Consider the following 18,604-nt stretch of genomic DNA (forward strand, 5'->3'; position numbering starts at 1 on the left):
CATCCTTTTGTATAATTTTGTTCATAGTACAACAGCTTGGGGTTTGCTGTGTTTCTTAGTTGTTTTTTTTTTTTAATCAAATTTATGAAACATTTTGTTGGTATTCGTATGTTTACGTTCCATTTTCTCTCACCACTCTTTGAGTATCAGTTTGACTGTTTCATTGAGGCTACATTCATTTTCAAAATTTTTTTGATTTTTCCCAGTGCTTCTAGTCAGAGGATTTCTGTTATATTGTTTTTAGTTTCACTCTAGTTTTTTGTTGTGTCCAGTTCATTCTTAATTCTATACAATGATGTTTTTAACATTTTCTCTACAATGATTTTTTTTTTTAAATCATACTTTTCTGGCTTTTGGTTTCCACTTGGCTCTATTTTACCACTTCTACATGTCTAAGTTCTTCATCTCCTCTCATGATACCTACCTTTTACTTTAGACTTGTTAACAGGCTTATGAGAATTACTTTTTAAAGTGTTGTGTACTAAGATAGGCCTTCTGAGAGTATGTTTCTCATGGTTGATTTTGCCCTTTACAATAAGCTATGCATTCCTGTTCCTTCACACTTGTCTAGTAATTTTTTGATTATGTGGTAGACATTTTTAGACGGTATTGTAGAGGCTCTGGGTTCCATTGTCTTTTTCTCAGAACTGCCCTTTTCTCAGTTTTGTTCTAGCAGTCATTTAAATTTGAAGTTTTAGAAACTTGATTATTTGTTCTTTCTGTTGGTCTCTCTGGTTTGTCCACACCCTGAAGGAAAAATCTCCTAGTCCAGGCACATAGTCTTCGTTCCTCTAACTTCATCCTTTTGGCATTTCAATGGAAAACCTGGGATGTTTACCTAGACCTCTAATTTAATCAACCCGAAATGTAGTTAATAAGAATCTTCTCGGCTCATTTAGGCTTTCAGCTGTTGTTTTTCTGCTGGTCTCTTTGGAATGTTGCACGCTCTGTGAACAAGGCTCAGACGAGTGGTTAAAATGTATGCCTTCTGCCGTCTCTCTCTCCTCTCCCGACTTCTACTGCTCTGCAGTCCCCAACTTCGTCCACTGGGTCCTCAAGGTAATAAGATTACACTTTCGCAAATGTGTCCTAGCCTGTCTACAAGCGAAATGGGGACTTCCGGCGGAGGAAAGCGCAGCTAAACTTGGATCACATACAAGTATGATTCCTTCTTTCAAGAGCCGAATCAATGCCTTCTTCTGACACCTTCTGATTACACTCTGCTGCCCTTAAAAGCTTTTTAGAATGACTTTTCTAGACTTTAAATTATTATCTTTAACTCTGTATTTACTGAAACTGAAGCTTGTGGTTTATGTTTCTTTACCAGATATATTCTGAATGAGCTCTCCATTGCTGCAACATGGTCATCTCAAAATTCAGCTCCTTAAAACAACAAGCCTTTGTTCTGTAGCACAGAGTGGCTTAGCTGAATGGATCTGGCTCCGGGTCACTCACAAGATGTAGTGAGGCTGTTGGCTCTGACTGTACCTGAAGGTTCAGGAGGGCTGAAGGATCTGCTCCTGAGATGGGCTGCTCATGTGGCTCCGGGGGAGGGCCTCCGTTCCTTGCTGGCTCGTGTGAGGAGGCATGGATCGCTCAGCAGGCATACTGCTCCCCGGGGGAGTTTGAGTGACCTGCACGAGGAACGAGCTAGCTTTCCTCATTTAAGGTCATTCAAGGGAGAAGATAAGGACAAATCATGGGTATCTTTTAGGACCTAATTTCAAAACTCACACCAGCTCTTCAGCCATGCTTCCTCCATTCATGAGAAATATATCAATAAGTCCAAGTGAAGGGAGAGAAATCATTGCATCTTTTGAATGGGAAAGTGTTGGAGAATTTATGGACATAATATAAAATTATTCATTTTTCTAAAATGAATCCTAAAATTTCACTACATGTTTATATGTACGGAATCATTTTACTTACCGCCTTTTCTTTGTGAGAGCTCACATTTCTTTTTTTTTTTTTTTTTTTTTTGCGGAACCGGGGATTGAACTCAGGTCCTTGCGCCTGCCAGGGAAGCGCTTTCTCCCCGGCCCCCTTTTTTTTTTTTTTTTGCGGAACCGGGGATAGAGCTCACATTTCTTGTAAGTCGTATCACATAAAAATAATTAAAGTGAAAGGATAGTGGAACGGTGCAAACTATTTTTTGAAACAAGCTTCCCCAGCCACCAGCACCCCCAGCCACATCTGTGTCATCTTTGTCAACTGCACTGGGGAGGAGTTGCACATTCTCGGGAATCCTCAGAGGCGTGTGTTATTGTCATTGATTTCAGAGTAGAGAACGGACTACTCCTCTGTGTTTAAGTGGGGGTCCCGAATGTATTTCACTTTAGAGAAATTTTAAATTTTTATGATGTTGCTGAACTCCACCTGGATGATTTGTGCTCTCCTCCTGTATGGAGTATTTCCATTAAAATATGTTAAAATTTTTATGATGTCAAATGTCTTCATCTGCCTTTTTTTGATGGTTTAGGTTCTAGCACAGAAAAGCCCAAGATAATAAATCTGTTCCCTTGTGGTTCCCCTAAAAAATCTAGGTTTAGAAAAATAGCTTGTCCTCAAAGTTTGTATGATTTTTAACTTTTATTTTTATTTTTTGGAATTTATTTCAATGAATACTGAAAAGGAGAGGTCTAGCTTCGTTTCCCTCCGAGGTAATAGTCAGTGATTTCCACTTACCCCCATCTCTCCCTGATTCTCTGTGTATGCAGGAGCCCCGGGTTCAATTCTTCTGTTTCTTTTTAAGTCCATTAATACTGCACTGTTAATTATTATAGTGTAGGAGAGGTTTGGGTTTTGGTTGTTGATCACGGATAGGACAATTGTTTTCTTAGAGTTCTTTTTCAAAACTTCTTGGCTAGTTTTGCACATTTTCTCTTTCAGATGAACTTGAGACTGCTTGTCAAATGTCCTTTAGAAATGCTGTTGGGATTTTGCTTGGGATTGCATGGAAATTATAGATTAATTGGGGGAGAGTTGACCTCCTTACGAGATTGAGTCTTCCTACCCAAGAACATGGTATGTTTTTATTTATTCAGGTCTTCTTTGACATTATTTAAAAGACCATCAATTTCTCCATATTGATCTTACACACTTTTTATTAGTTTATTTTTTTAATGTTATGTTCAGAATAGGTCATTGTTGAAATGGAAATGGAAAAGCCATTGGTTTTGGGGTGATTTTTATTTCTAGCTGCCTTACCGTGTGCTATCGTTGCTGTTCTTGTCCTTTGATTCTCTTGGCTTTTCTGGATCATCATAAATAATGGCTACCTGTAAATATAATGATGGCCTTACCTCTTTAATATTAATAACTCATTTCTTTTTCATGCCTTATTTCAATATATGAGAACTCCTGATAAATATTGCATAATGGTGGTTTATAAGCTCTGTTGTTGTATACAAGAATGCTTCCAGTTTTATACCATTTATGAATGTCTCCTGTAGGTTTCCTGTAGTTGGCCTTTATTAAATTAAGGACATTTTTTATAGTCCTGGATTTCTAAGAGGTTTGAAATCCTAGGAGGAACTGATGTTAAATTTTTTACATGTTCTCTTTTTCTCAAGAGCATCTATTTACCTATTTTTGACCTTTACTATTTAATCTGTTTAATGGGGTACGTTGCGCTAATAGATTTGATAACACTGGAATCAGTTTCTTTCATTCTTGAGTAAAGGTAGTTGCACTGTGGTTTCTGCTGTGTGAGCCGTCGCTTCCCAGGGTGAGGGTCCGTTGCACCGCTCCTGGCGGATGGCAGGGAGCTGACTGCCTTCTCCGGTGCTCTGTGCTCCGAACGGGGCCACATGCGGCAGACACCACAGACGCCTGCTGGGGGAACGTGGCTGGGCTGGGCCGGCAGCCTTGCTGAGTACAGGGGCTTCTTAAGGGACAAGGTTTGTTAAATTTCTAGTCTATCTTTTATTTTTATTTAATCTATTCTGGTTTTTTATTTCTCCTTCAGGAAATTGTGGTAATTGCGTTTTTCTAGAAAATTATTCATTTCTCCACGTTTTCAAATATATGACAAAAATTTAATATCATAGAATTTTAAAATATATCCTCTGTATTAATAATGATTGTTCCTAATCTTAATAATGATTGTTCCTAATCTTATTTATAACAGCTCTCATTTTTCCCTTGATTAATAAAAAATTGCCATTTTTTATTAAATAGGTTTTTCCAGAGAACTAGGCTGCTGTATTAAGCTCCTGTTTTGTTTTAGAAATTTCTGCTTTTTTTCATTTTTAAATCCCTTCAGCCCTTTAATTTTTATTGTTTCCTTCCCCTAGATCCTTGAATGTGATGTTTATTAAATTCTTTGTTTTTAGGACTTTATGTGCTCTAATAAATTAATACACGTTATGTAACATATATATTCTCTTTAACATCTATCGTTGGTTTAATTATACCATGCTCCTTTTGCCTATCACTTCCAAATACTTTATAATTTCAGTCCCACCCCCACCCCGCCCTACTGGAAATGGAAGCCATCCCCAGCCCTTTTTAGTTCTGATAGTCATGAAGCTGCCCGTGCTGGACACAAACTTGCAGTCCTCCTGCCTCAGCCTCCCCAGTGCTGGGATTGCCACCACATTGGGTGAATTTCTTTGTGGCCTACCATACTTGTAGGGATAGCCCAGTGAATGTTTGAAGAGTATTCTTATTCAATAGTTATTGAGTACAAGACTCTGTTTAAGTTAGATGAGAGCTTACACCCGTGGCTACATTTGGCCAGCAGATGCGTTCTGTGGGACCCACGCAGTACTTGTTTTGAATTTGAGCAAACATTTACAAATACAGGATTTTATATAAAAATATCGATTGGGGCTTCTCTTGAAAGCTCAGGCATCTTGGCCCTCTGCGGTCCTCATTCCTCTGTGGCGACAGGGAGCTACAGGTGCACAGCAGCTGCTGCGTATGCAAAGGACAGGCCCTGTCCCTGCAGGGGCCTTCGGGAAGCGCGACTCGTTGTCCCTTCACCCGGCTTGCCTCATACCTGCAGGTGCAGCATTTGACAACCATTGTTTGATCAAGTTTATTCAAAATTTCTGGACTCTTTTTTATCTACCTGACGTATTTCTGAGAAGGGATGTTGGGCTCTGTGACAACTAAGAATTTGCCAGGTTTTTTTCAATTTTTGCTATATACATTTCGAGTTGTATTATAAGATACAGGCAAGATATCTCTTCTTGGTATAATGAATCTTTAATCAGTAGAAAACTCCCTTTTTTGCTTTTAATTATACTCTGGCTGATGGCCATATTGCCACATCTGCCAAGTTCTTTTATCCCTACCTTACGTATATTTTGACTTTTATTTTTAACTTAGTTTTGTAAACAGCATGCACTTGGATTTATTTTCTTAAACACAAATGAAAATTTCTTATTCAGACATGCCAATTTGATTTATATTTGGCTTTATTTCTCTAATTGTGTTTTGTTTTCATATATATATATATATATATATATATATATATATATTCTTTTATCTAATGCCTTGAAACTTTTACATTTTGCATTACTGTTACCCTGAGGCACATATGTTTGATTATATAGGGTCAGCCAAATAGCTCAGAGGATTAAAGTGCCTGAAGGCAGACACAGGGGCCAGGAGTTCGATCCCTGGGCCTGCCGTGCTGGCCCTGCCCTGGGGCGTGCTGAGACGGCAACTGAGACTGGGCGTGGTGCCGCGTGCCTGTAATCCCAGCTCTTGGGAGGCTGTAAACAGGCAGATAACTAAGAGTCTGATCTAGTAGTGAGACCCTGAACACCCTGTAGACCCTTCCCTAAAATACAAAAAAAAAAAAAAAGAAGAAGAAGAAGAAGAAGAGGAAGAGGAGGAAGAAGGAGGAAGAGGAGGAAGAAGGAGGAAGAGGAGGAGGAGGAAGAGGAGGAGGAGGAGGAGGAGGAGGAGTTCTTTTTTCCTGATATATATCAGGACTCTCACTCAGGACCCTGCACTTGCCAGGCAGGCATTCTGCCACTGAGCTATGTCCCTGGCCCTAAAGTTATATTTTTTGCTATACTTGATATCTTCTTCTCCTGAGCAAATCAAGAACACTGACGCGCGTCTCTTTGCTTTCTTTCCCTTCCTACCTTGTCTGGAATTCAAACTCCACATTATTTTTTGATGGTTTTATATTATGCATCAATAATAGGCGAGTTTAGCTACGAAGCCCAGTTTTTTGGTCACCATGGCTTCTTACCTCCATCTTTTACGTGATTTTATTTTACTAGATTTTCTTATCTGCCAAGTCACTCTTAAGAGATATTTGTAAGTATTTTCTATGCATATAGATGGTTACATGGAGAGTACATTTTGGAGTCTTTGGTATCTAATGTCTTTATTTTCTTCCTACTAAATTTACTGGGCTTTGAATTCAAGATAATTTTCATTGAGAATCTTAAAACACCACTCCGTGGTCTCTGGCACCTAGTGGTGTTGAAGGGGGCGGTTTATCCAACGGTTTCCTTTGTTCTGAAGTGTACTTTACCAGGTCATGATGTGGCTGTCCCAGCTCCCCGCCTGCCCTGGCACCATAGTTTTTCCTAGGTGCCTTGGCTGGAGGAGTGCTGTGACTGTGTGCACATTTTCCGCCTTGCCAGGCTGCCCCTTTTCTGGTGTTTAGCTAGAGGAAGTGGGCTTTGTTTTTGTTTTGTTTCCGTCTGCGCCCCGTGACACCACGGGGTGCCAGCATCTTTGTCTCCAACTCTGAGACACATGAGACAAGAGAGAAGATCACCAGACTTCACCTGTGTCATTCCTCAAGGTGCAAGGTCGCCTGCCAGCCTGCCTTTCTCCACCTTTCAGAGATTTCTTGTGTTTGTTTCTGTGTTCATTTAGTCCTTTCCTGAGCAGAGAAGATAGAGCAGAAGCAACCGTATCTTCCTGGGAGCAGAAGTCCCTTGATTGGTTGCTAGCAGACACGCTGTGATCTTGTCTCACGTTGAGTATATCAGTATCAACTTGGGAAGATGTTTTCTTTTTTTTTCACTTCTTCTCATAATCTTGTTCCTTAGGGGTCACCTGATTTTTGTTTATGTTGCTCTTTAACTTGATGCTTCTCATTCTCAGTACTGCTTTTCCCCTCCGAGCACGATTCTCCACTCTTACTGTGCTCACAGACCCTTGTCCGTCTGTGAGTGGTGGTGCGGCCTGATGGCTGGGGCTTGCTGGGATGCAGGAGGGCAGCCTGTTGCTAGGACTGCCTTCCTTCTGGGAGAATGGTGGGCAGACTCCTAGGCGGCCTTGAACCCTTTCCTGTCCTCTGGCTGCTGCCCTTTCTCACTACATTTGCCTCTGGACAAGTCCTGCAGCTATTCCCAGCACCTGGCTCACCCACCAGGCCCCATCCTGGGCCTCCAGACCTTGCACACCAGGCCTCAGGCTCTGAGCACTTCTGGAATCGCTGCACCCCAGCTGACGACCTCAGGCTCATGCCGTCTGCTTGCTGTGTGCCGCGGCTCCTGAGAACGCCCGGCCTGCTGGCTAAGATTTGCTGTTTTCCTTTTAACTTTTCTTCTTTCAGGTTTGAGGCTCTGTGGGGAGGTTTGGGGCTCTGCACTCTGTACACTTTTTTGATTCTGTCTCCTCAGTATTTCTCTTGTGATGCTGGTAGCAACCATCCTGGACCGCGGCTAGCTGCAAAGCTGGCTGACACTGTGCCCTTGGAGTCATCGCTGCGGCTGATGCTCAGAGCGAATCTGTGAGCCGGCTGTTACTGGGCCACTTGACATCAGGGAAGACCAGTAGTGAGAGGGGTGAATTACCATGCCAGGGCCACACAGCTTCGGGGGCAGAGCAGACATGAAACTGCTGTGTTGGCCTGAAGATGGATTTCCCCTGTGCAGCCCTAGCTGACACCAGGACGTAGCAATTACCCCACGAGGACGGCTGCCCCAGAGCCCAGGGGCTGGAAGAGAAGCAAAAGGGAAGCCTTCAGGGTGTGCAAATACCGTATTGTTTTTCTTGGCAGAATTCATATTCCTTTCAAAGGTACCTTGGCCTTGCTTCTTTCTACTGACCTAAAACTAATGATGATGGGAATAGCATGAGGAGGCAGGCACCTTTCTGAGCCTCTTTGTTCGTCTAAGACTCCTCTTTTTTTCTGTCTTTTTAAAATTAATCTTAAAAAAAAAATGTTGGCACACCCGTAATTCTGCTCACTTCCTTTGCTCCTTGTCCCTGGTCACTCACATCAGCTTCTGACTGGCATCTGGCATCTTCTGGCTGGCTTGGGCGTGGGCTTACAGACTCTACTTCCCCTTGGCACCGCCATCTGGGCATCAGCAGCTCACCCACAAGGTGAGCTTCCCGGTACAGGTCCCTGCCGCACAGAAGCGAGCCCATGCTCTGCATCGGACCTCCTGGCCCTGTGTCCCGCCTGGCACCGTCTGCTGTAGGCGCTCGAGAGCTGCGCGTGCTGACTGCACCCCAGCCAATTTGTGCATTGGTAAAGCTTACAATCAGTGTACACTGTGGGGCAAGTGACAAGCCCTTGACCCTTTAGGGTCACAAGCACCTAGCCTGTGCCAGGCTTCTTGCGGATGCCATTGAGGAACAGGAATCAGGCATTTTCCTGGTCAGAAGCAGTGTCAGGAGGTACATGGCATCTCGGGACAGCCTGCTCTGCTTCTGAGACGCAGCGCTAGCCGAGGGCCCTGGTCCCTGAGGAGCAACTGGGACATGGCTGAGGGAGGCTTCAAAGCAAGAAAAACGCCCCTGCTCAGGCCTCGAGAAGTGCTTGCATCTCTTCAGGCCCTGTTTATTTCTGGGAAGGAAAAGTAAATAGCGACTGCCTAATTTCTGTTGGTGTTTTTGCTCCATATTTTGATTGGGGAACTAAATCATATTTTTCCTTTCATAAACATGAAAATGTTAAGTACATAATGGTTAAATTAATCCATGCCCATAAATTGGTTAATTATGTTAATTCCAAATCACAAAATTCAGTCTCATTAGTGTTTCCATCAAGCAGTTTAGACTTGTGGGCGTTTTAGGAGAACCATTTAAGCTCCAGATTAATCTTCAAAGGTTCCAAGTGCATTTTCAACTGCACTAGGATTTAAAATTCATTGGCGGTTGGAAGGGGATTTGGTTAATGTTAGAAGCCAGTGCCATCGGGGAATCGGGGTTCTGCATATCTGTCCTTCATCCCCCCCATTCTGATCAAAGGCCCCTGCCTACTGGCTCTGAGCACCCCTAGGCGTAACAGAAGCCATAGAAAGGAGGAGATGGGCAGCAATTCTCCATTGTCATTTGTTGTGTGTGTCTGATGACCATTTCCTCAGCAGGCCACCTGGGTGCAGTTTTCCTCAGAGAATAGGCAAGACTCATGTCCCAGAGCCAAGGGCCAAACAGATTGGGGTTCCTGAGATGTGTGAGAGAGACAGAGATCGACATGAAGACTCAGGGAGGGGGCACTTCAAATCTAAGCTTTTGAGTGGCTGCATCAGCCTTCCCGTGGCCGGACACAAGACCCTACAACCACAGTTTAAGGAGGAGAAGTTCAGTTTAGCTCATGGTTTAGGAGGGTCCAGTCCATAGATGTCTGTCTCCAAGCTGCTTACTATGGCCAGAAAGCAAAGCAGGGGAACAGTGCTACAGCAAGGTTCAAGGGAGCAGACACAGACCCAGAGACCACGCCCAGTTGTGCTCTAGCAGTCCCCAGGCAGATGCCAGAGCCCATGAAGTTGACACCCCACCCTAACTACCGCAGTGCTCTTTGTACCTGACTTCCGCTGTCTTCTTCAGAAGTTAGCTCAGGGTATGTGTTGGCTTTCTCTGTCATACCCACAATCCTCTTGGAGTTTCTACTGTCCTCACTTGTGGTATAAATATGTAGATGCTGTATCTGACCCCAGAGTGTGCTCTTCTGCCCCGAATTGCTCGTCCTCGCTGAATTGTGGAGTCGCAGGCTGTTCACTTGGCCCCACCTCCAAGGGGAGAGCACATGGAAAATGCAGTGTAGGTGTCAGCTCTGGAGACGATGACTTAGTGATGAGGAGACAGCTGTCGTTGCTAAGGAGGCAGTTTGTGACTCAACATTCCCAAGAGCGCTGGGCACACTACACCACACAGGGCCTCAGAGAAGCAGTAGGTCCGGTGTGAGCCAGGAAAACTGCTGACCCAGGGGTAATGGTTTCCAGGAGAAAGCTGGGAAAGCCAAGGCAGGCCTGAGATGGCTCCTTCGGATACTCTCTTTAGGCCCTAGGAGACTAAGTGCCATCTCCATTTGCCCTAGTGGGGCCAGAGGCCTGAGAGCCTGATTAGAAGGTGAGCGGAAGCATAGTTTCTGAATTAATTGGTTTGCATTTGAAAGATGCTCTCCTGGGCCAGAGAGTTCCCATCTCTAGGAATTGGCTAGCCCTGGAAGGGACTGTCTTCACAGGGTTAACAAGACCCCAGAGGTCAAAGGGTGGGAATACAGCAAACCAGAAGACAGCTAACCCAGCGCCTCCTGTGTAGGCGAGGCCTCATCTCCTGGGCCCAGGGCCTCGTGGAGGGGCTCAGGCCCACTTGCTGCTGCCTCACTGACTGCAGCTGTGTTTCCGTCCAGGAAGGAAACAGAATGGCTCCATCAGGAGTCAAGAGCAGAACAGGAAGCCAAGAGAGACGGCCTGGTGGTGTCACCTGGTTGTCTCCATGGACGTCGTGAGACACCAGCAGATGGACTTGTGACAGTGCAAACGGAGTTGTGGCTTGACAGCTCAGTAGACCTCAGCTCCCTGGGGTTCCTAGCACAAGACTGTCCTATGGGGACATGTAGAGATGGGAGAGCTCGAGGACAGTCTTGGGTGCTAATGAGAGTGGGCAGAAACATTTTAGGTTTGTAGCATTTTAAACAACTGCAGAAACTTTGCTTGTCCCAGTACGGCTGCTCATAGAACAGAATGTACTATAGTTTTGTTAAAAAGGAAGGAACCCCAAACCAATAATCCTCTGTGGATTTACTAAAATAAACTCGGGATTAATGAGCAGATTTGTTGGAGAAGCCCATTTGTCACACTCCGGAAGCAACAATCTAATTTTACTTGCTGCTGTTCATTGCTTTTGTCGTGCCATTCATTCGCTAAAGGCAAAACACATTGCTTCTCAATGAACAAACGTGGGCTGTGCGTGGTCTGCCCACCTGCCTCCCTCCAGACATTGGCAGCGTGGGGCAGGCGGCTGCCTGTGCGTGTGAGCATGAGCAAGTGTGAATGTGGGTGTGCACGGATGTGTCTCTGCGCGTGCACCCTCCCTTTTTAAGATCCAGCTTCCTGAAAAGGTTTTCAAGGCAAATGCTCTGTCTTGTGCTGCTTTAGGGCTGACTGCATGTTGATGGCTTTGCTCTGCCCTGTGCAAACTTATTATTTGGAAAGTCAAGATGTAAATAAGAAACGGGGAAAGAAGAGGCAGGATGGGTCAGTATGAAAACAGTGGCGTTGTCTTAACTTTACCAAGAGGCTGTACGACAGTTCATGTCAGCACGTTCTCCCAGGACGTTTAAAATGTTAGCGGGTGGAGGAGGCAGGTTAATAGGAATGCTGATATTCTTGCAAGTGAGGCAAGCCTGTCGGATTCTTTCCTAGGAACTTCTTGGGGTGCCTCGAGTTGTCTGGTGTGGGGCTGAGCCCCGATAGCAGTCTGACTGGTGCACCCAGACACGAGGTGCCCAGGTCCGGGAAAGTGAGCGTCTTGTTTGTGTTCAGCTCTCTGCCCACCTTGTGCCCTCTGCCCACCTTGTGCCCACATACCCATCCTTACAGCAGGCTGCCCAAGCGGGTCTATCTTGCTACCATGAGCTGTGAACCCAGCAGGCAGAAAAGCAATCCATTAGCAAGCAAACAACAGGGAGTTCATTTGCCATCAAAATGACTTGTCCAAATTATTTTTGTACCCAGCAATTTATAGTAAATGGGCCTTTCTTTTTTCATTAGAGAAATGATGGCTGTTTTTCTTTTCCTTGGCATTTCCAGAGAGACATTCACATTTAAAGCTAATGTTGGAACAGCAGGTTTCTACTGAAAATATTTACCTTTTCTCTGTTGGCAACTTGTCAACGTTGGGGAAAATAGATGCTTCGTCAAAATCTAAATACATGATGCCTGCTTTGTCACACGTTCATCAGCCGTGTTCCCGAACAAAAAGCATTGTGAGAGGTGCTGGGAAATCATTCTGGTCTTCTGTTTTTACATATTTTTGGATGTCTTCTGGCATCTTGTTCTTGTTTGTTGTTTTTTTTTTTTTTTAAAAAAAGTCATTTCACCTCTTATAACTTACATGAGAAGTTCCAAAAGAGCAGGTTCAGTTTCACCATTAGAACACTGGAATAGGCTTTGGCTGCCCATGTGGCCAGCAAGGTGTCCCCTCGAAAGTCCATTGCTAAATGTGAAGCTGCAAAGATTCTCCTTTTATTTATCTAGCAGCAGTGGACACCAGAGCACATTAGCCCCTCTTCCACTGCCACGGTGAAATACTGAGGTTGGATGACTCTAGCCCACAGGTCCAGTACTGGCTCTGGCAACCCTTTCCCATAGTACACCCTGGCAGGTAGGCTGGTGGCAGGAGCATGTGCTGGAACGAGAGATCCTATGGTGAACCAGGAGGCCAGAGAGCAACAGGCGCCAGTCTTGGTCTTCTATCACTGCCCTCCCAGGACCTAACCAGGGTCCCACAAGAACTGCCTAACCAGACAGCACCCCTGAGCGCCTAACCACTTCCCAAATAAAATAAAATACCAGGAATGAATAAAACAAACCCCTGAGCAGTTCAGAGGTAGGAGGTGGTAGGAAGGATGCAGAGGCCCCCATGGGTAGCGTCCGCATTCTTGTATCAGGCAGGGGTGTGATGGGATCTATTATTTATTAGAATTTATAATTAATGTGTTTTTTAATACAACCCTTCATACATATCACATAGTAAATCTTAGAACATAAAGAGGGAAGCAGATATTGTGAGACCTGTTTTTACAAATGGGGAAACTGAGGCTCGCTTAGGCTCAAGCTAGCAGCTTCCTGTGTGCTTGGCAGTGTACATGGATCCTCCGGTTTAGCTTGCAGCCCGTAGAGACAGAAACTGTTATCGATGCAGTGTACAGAAAACGGAGGCCTCATGAGGTGGGAGAACTGCCAGGGTCCCCTGCTGGTCACAGCTGGTGCTCACGGCAGGACATGAGCCAGGATGTGGGGGTTAGAGCAGAGAACTCCGCTCTGTGGGCCTCCCCTGCAGTGCGGGCCACGAGGTGACCCCTGGCCGTGTGGTCAGCGGTGCTTGGGCAGTGGTGTCTTTCCCAGGCTGTCCTGCAGCCAGGCAGCTTAGGCCATGAAGGGAGGAAGCTAATGAGAGCCAGAGGAGAAGACGTGTTGTGCCCGGGCGTTCAGTCCACCCCACCGCTCATGTTCAGGGCCATAAAAGTGTGAGGTGGCTCTTCCCACAACCTCAGCCCCATCCTCCGTCACTGCCTCACCCACTTGGTTGGCACAGCTTCCTGGCTCTGGGCATATTGTTGAACTTCTGCTGTTAATTTTGAGTCCCATTCCCAGGCTCTCAGAGTAGGAGTTTCCAGGTAAGCTTGCTGTCCCCGCTTAAGTGTAGGGCACCAAGATGCTGTTGCCTACCACAGCACTTCCTTCCCTAATGCCACCCCCAGGGCACCTACAGGCACCCAGCCTCCTGAGGACCCGCCACCGTGACTCCTGTGCTGTCTCTCTGGCTCCTGACTCCGGACCTCGGTGCAGAGGTTAAGGTGAAAGCCTTACGGAAAACCTTAAGCAAGCCTTCAAAACTGAATAGAATGGAAGGATTCACCACAGCTAGGTCTTCAAGTTTCCCTGTAGATAAGAGGTTTCTTACCTTCCAAATCATGGTTTTATTTCAAGCATAGCAAATCATGCAGTTATTTGTAATCCACATGCTACCTTTTTTTTTTTTTTTAAATCCATGTGCTACTAAGAGAAAATACAGGATAAGAAAATTAGAAATGTATGTGTTAGGGATCTCTGCCCATCAGTTAGCCATCAGAAGGGACAGCAGATTGTATCTGCAATTAGTTCAAAATGATAGGACTGGAGGATTTAACTCACACAAGACATTAGTCCCTGAGCGCTAAAGGAGGGTCTCTCCTCCTCGCCTTTCTCCCGCTTGAGGCCTAGCCCGTCTCTCTTGACCTCAGCAGAAAGTCACTGAAGTTGCCCTTGCAATTTAAGGACTGGCCCTAGGACTCCCCACATCGGAGACGCGTGGATGTGCAAATCCCTGACATAAAACCTCCACGCATCCTCCTGCGTCATCGCTAGGAGATTTGCAATACCTCACACAATGGGGGCGCCCTGTGACCACTGTGCTGATTCGGGGATGCCATTCCGCTATTGTTCAGGAGCTGGTCAGCGCCTGGTCACTTCTGCCGTCATTGTTTTCTGAATAGTTTTCGAGTTTGGTTGGTGGAATCCTCAGAAGCTAAACCCGAGCTGAGGGAGAACCAGCTGCATTTTGTTGGTTACATTCAAGAATCCCATTTTTGAGCCCCTATTAGATGCCAATGTAGATTCTGGGGAATTAGTAAGTCCAGTGCAGGTGACGCGGAGGGATCCACGCGTGGCAGGACGCCCCAGAGAGGGTGTCCTGGGGGTGGGGGCGCTGCAATTATTAACAACCATGTTTTAAAAGAGTCCTTAGTGGAGCAGAGAAACGTTCCATATGAAATTCAGTTTAAAAAAGATCTGGAGAGCAAAGCACTATGGCATGCACCTGTAATCCCAGCATTTGGGAGGCTGAGGCAGGAGGATTGCTGTGAGTTCGAGGCCAGCCTGAGCTACAAAGTGAGTTATAGTCAGCTTGAGCTGCACATCAAGACCCTGCCTCCCAAATAAAAAAATAAAATAAAATATCCTGCAGGCAAAGAAAAATATTAAAAGACAGTAACCAAAATATTATCATTTGTTATTTCTGTTTCCCAAGCTTTCATCAAAGGGCGGATATTATTCTTACGACCCCAAAAATGTCCCCTCTTCCATTATCTCTTAAGTAACTCTGATGCAAAGCATTTGTTTTGTCCAAAAGCATGGCCCGTGCATGCGCAGAGCTGGGTCCAGTGCAAGAGGGAGCCCGGGGGATGCCGAGAGGTGCGGCACAGCTTTCTGGAACCGGGAGAGATCTGGCTTACTTTAGTGGCTGTTGTTACGCTCTGCTTCCCAGCTTCCTGCTCTGGGTGACACGTGCTTGGCAGGCATAGAGTATGACCAGGAGTGGGGAAAACACTGGACAGAGGCCCCTGGCCAGGACCACAGGCACTGGAAGGGTTGTGTGGGTGCCTGTTTGACCCCTCTCTCTGAGAAAGCTGGTCCCCCACCTTGCAGACCTCTCCTGGGAATGTGGACCTGAACACGGATGGGAATGAGATGGCCCCGCCCCCTCTTCCTGGGTGAGGGCTCCTGCTCTCCACGGGAAAGCTCATTGCGTGACTCACCACAAATTTACATAGGATCAGCTCCCACAGGAAAGAGAAATAAACATCAATGACAAACAGTCGGGCAAGCTGACAAAGACACCTGAGTTCTGTTAGGGCCATGTGCGTTTTCAGATGGCAGGGTAACGTCAAGGTTTGGAGGGAAACCCTCAGGCTCCTCTCCTCTGGAAGTACTGGAGTTGGCTTGCTTTTGGTGCCACACACAGCAGGAACCCTTTACAGTGTGGCCTGTGGTGTTAATTTTCTCACAGCCAGCGCGAGAGGAGGAGCGATCTCCACAACAGTGGGAGCTCTGGGGAGCTCCCTGATGCCAAAGCCAGATCTGAGCTGCTGGGGCTCCCCGACCTTGCTCGTCTCCGGGCCCAAGGTGGCCCCTACTGCGCGCCAGCCTCATGGGCGCTGATGACAGGCTTCCCCTGTGCTTTCAGGCATCCGCATGCTGGACGGCGATGTGACAGATGTGGTTGAGGCCAAGTCCCTGGGCATCCGACCCAACTACATCGACATTTACAGCGCCAGCTGGGGGCCGGATGATGACGGGAAGACAGTGGATGGGCCCGGCCGACTGGCTAAACAGGCTTTCGAGTATGGTATTAAAAAGGTGTGAGTAACACAGGGCTACAAGGGAGCTCGGGGGTTGAGGATGTCAGCGAATGTTTTTAACAGCTAAATATCAGACCCAGCCCTGGAACAAGACCACCAGAGAAGTGCTGCAGTGTGAGGGCCAAAGGGAGAGAAGTCACTCGAGCTTGGGGAGGTGGCCAATACCACGTTGAATGGAAGGTGGCATCTCTTCCAGAGAGGACCCAGCTGACCATCCCTTGCCTGGCTCTCTCTGCCCTGGGGCCTGCCCGTCCCAGCTGAAGGGTGTACAGGTGGGTGGGAGTCTGGGCCTCTGCAGTTGGAAAGGCTGTCCTGGGTCTCAGCCTAGCTGCACACTAAACTGCCCGGCCATGGAGCTTTCCGTATCTGTCATGGGCCCTGTGGCTGATGCAACAGCACCTTACAACTCTCAGAAGCCATGGTCTGGACCTCCCACCAGTGCCACCAGCACATAGCTGGACAGAGTGGGGATTTCTGGCTAGATCCTCACCAGGGACAAGGCAGAGGACACGTCCGAGAGGCTGGCTGTCCACTAAAGCCAGGACCACGAAGCAGCCACTGTGGTGCTCGTCCCTTTGGAGCTCCATGGGTCAGAAGGCTGGGGTGGGGAGAGTGCGCCTGGAGGTGAGCCAGTTTGGACAAGCAGGTGAAGTGGCAGGCAGACTGCTAGGCAGATGGAGCTGTGGTCGGCATCCAGGTAGCCCCCAACCCAGAGCAGGCAGTGTGACTGATTAGTGCTGCTGGTTGGGAGGGGTCCCAGCAGGAGCTTTAGGCTCTCTGGCTTCTGTGGGGACAGAAAAGGAAAGGGATAGGGTGCCAAGTTCACTGTATCATTTAAATAATTTACAACTTTTTAAGTTCCTATGGTATGGTAGCCCATGCATAGTGATTAAAATATGGTTAATAAGTACTAAGCACATCAAGTAATACCTGAGGATTACACAGATGGCACCTGTCTTTGTCACTTTCCACCTATCCCAGGTTCTTCCCCAAGGAAAGCAGTCTTTTTTTTTTTTTTTTTTTTTTTTTTAAACTTTGTGCATGATTTTCTTTTTGTGAGTGATGTAATTTCATTGCTTCCCTGGTGCCCTGAGCCTGTTCGCTGTGCATCACTTCTCAGAGGACTGAGCATTCTGCGCCCAGCAGGCCCCCAGCCTGGCCACTGTCCCGCCCACTGCACCTTGTCTGCTTAGACTGCCTGGGCGTGGCCTGCTCCCCATCTCTGCCTTCTGCCGGGCCCATTTGAGCCGCACCTCCTCTGGGCACAGCAGGACAAGTACTGCTCTGAGGTCGAGAGAAAGTTTCCTTCTCTACTGGTGACATCTCCTCCCAAACGCTCAGGGGGTGAGTGGCCCACAAGCCACTGCATGAAAACAGGGCATCCTTTCTCAGATATCTGGGCCTAGTGCTTACTCCGCGTAAGAAGAAAAGGAAAGGGAGACGGTGTTCACTGCCTCTTCTATCTCTGTGGCTTCCAGAAGTCACCAAGGTGGCTTCTAGAGACTGCTCAGCACCTGAACTGGGCCACGTGCTGGCCCAGGTCCCTGCTGGCCCGAGTGCATGCTGGCAGCCGCAGCTGCTGCCCACAGGGGACCACTGAATAAATAAATCACATCTTTCCATGACTCAATTCCCTCCCACCCACTAGATCACTTGGACCTCAGACTTGATGACAACTGAAACATCCTAAACATTAAGCCGAGTTTCAGCCTTCAGAGAGGGTGACTTAAGTTAGGGATCATGAAACACGTTGTTCTGAATGGTGTTGACGCTGAACATCTGGCATTTCTGTAGAGTGATTTCTAAAGATGCAGGCCCCTTAGGAGGAGGCCTGCGTGCTTGGGCAAGGTAGTGATTATTGTCTTGGGACTGCTCGAGTTGTCCCCTTAGATGTGTGTAGACGGAGCTTGGGCAAGACTTTAGGAAGTCGGAGCCCCAGGTAGATCTTTGCAGTCTGAATTCTGAGTGGCACTGGCTCCTTCAAGCTGTCAGGGGGAGCAGGGAGTCACAGACGGGACCGCATGGCTCCCCCTCCATCTTGTCATGGTTTCTTAAAATACTGAGGTCATTTAGTCTTTTTTTAGCCTTTCTGAAGTAAAATATGTCATATAGGGACCCTTAAATCGCAGCTGTCTAAAGCTGTCACGGAAAATCCTCCTAAAATTTTGATGATCTCAAACCAAACCACATTTCCCCATCTGTTTTTCCTCCATGCTGCGCCATTTGTCACCTATGGTCTTTTCTGTAAAATCTGACTTCATCTTGGGAGATGATGTGGCCTGGTGGTGGTAGGAGGCTGTAGAAGCCGTAATTTGGCCCAGGGCCTTGTTTAATGTTGGCCCTTATTGAGCCTTACTCCTTGCACAGCTCGGCATTCGCCAGGGGAGATCAAGCATCACTGTGGCTAGAGACGCCGGCCTTATCCAGACGGCTGGCAGCGGCAGCCTTCAGGCCCAGGGTTTTGAGCTCCTACACAAAGTCTCTCCTCCCCAGGAAGAAAACTGGGTATGCTTTGATGTGGTTGAGGTTATAGTGTTACCGAATAGT

General features: G+C 46.8%; 1 protein-coding gene across 1 annotated transcript in view; it reads left to right on the forward strand.

The window, feature by feature from the left end:
* Pcsk6 (proprotein convertase subtilisin/kexin type 6) overlaps positions 1 to 18,604 on the forward strand; it is a gene marked incomplete at its 5' end in the record, with an annotated part of 179,965 nt that overhangs the window by 72,654 nt on the left and 88,707 nt on the right. The window contains one exon of the mRNA XM_023712203.1: positions 15,883 to 16,055. Coding sequence (XP_023567971.1) covers positions 15,883 to 16,055 — 173 coding nt within the window. The remainder of the gene's footprint in view (positions 1 to 15,882; positions 16,056 to 18,604) is intronic.

Source organism: Octodon degus, unplaced genomic scaffold (genome assembly GCF_000260255.1).
Source record: "Octodon degus isolate 3935 unplaced genomic scaffold, OctDeg1.0 scaffold00002, whole genome shotgun sequence".
NCBI classification, from domain to species: Eukaryota; Metazoa; Chordata; class Mammalia; order Rodentia; family Octodontidae; genus Octodon; species Octodon degus.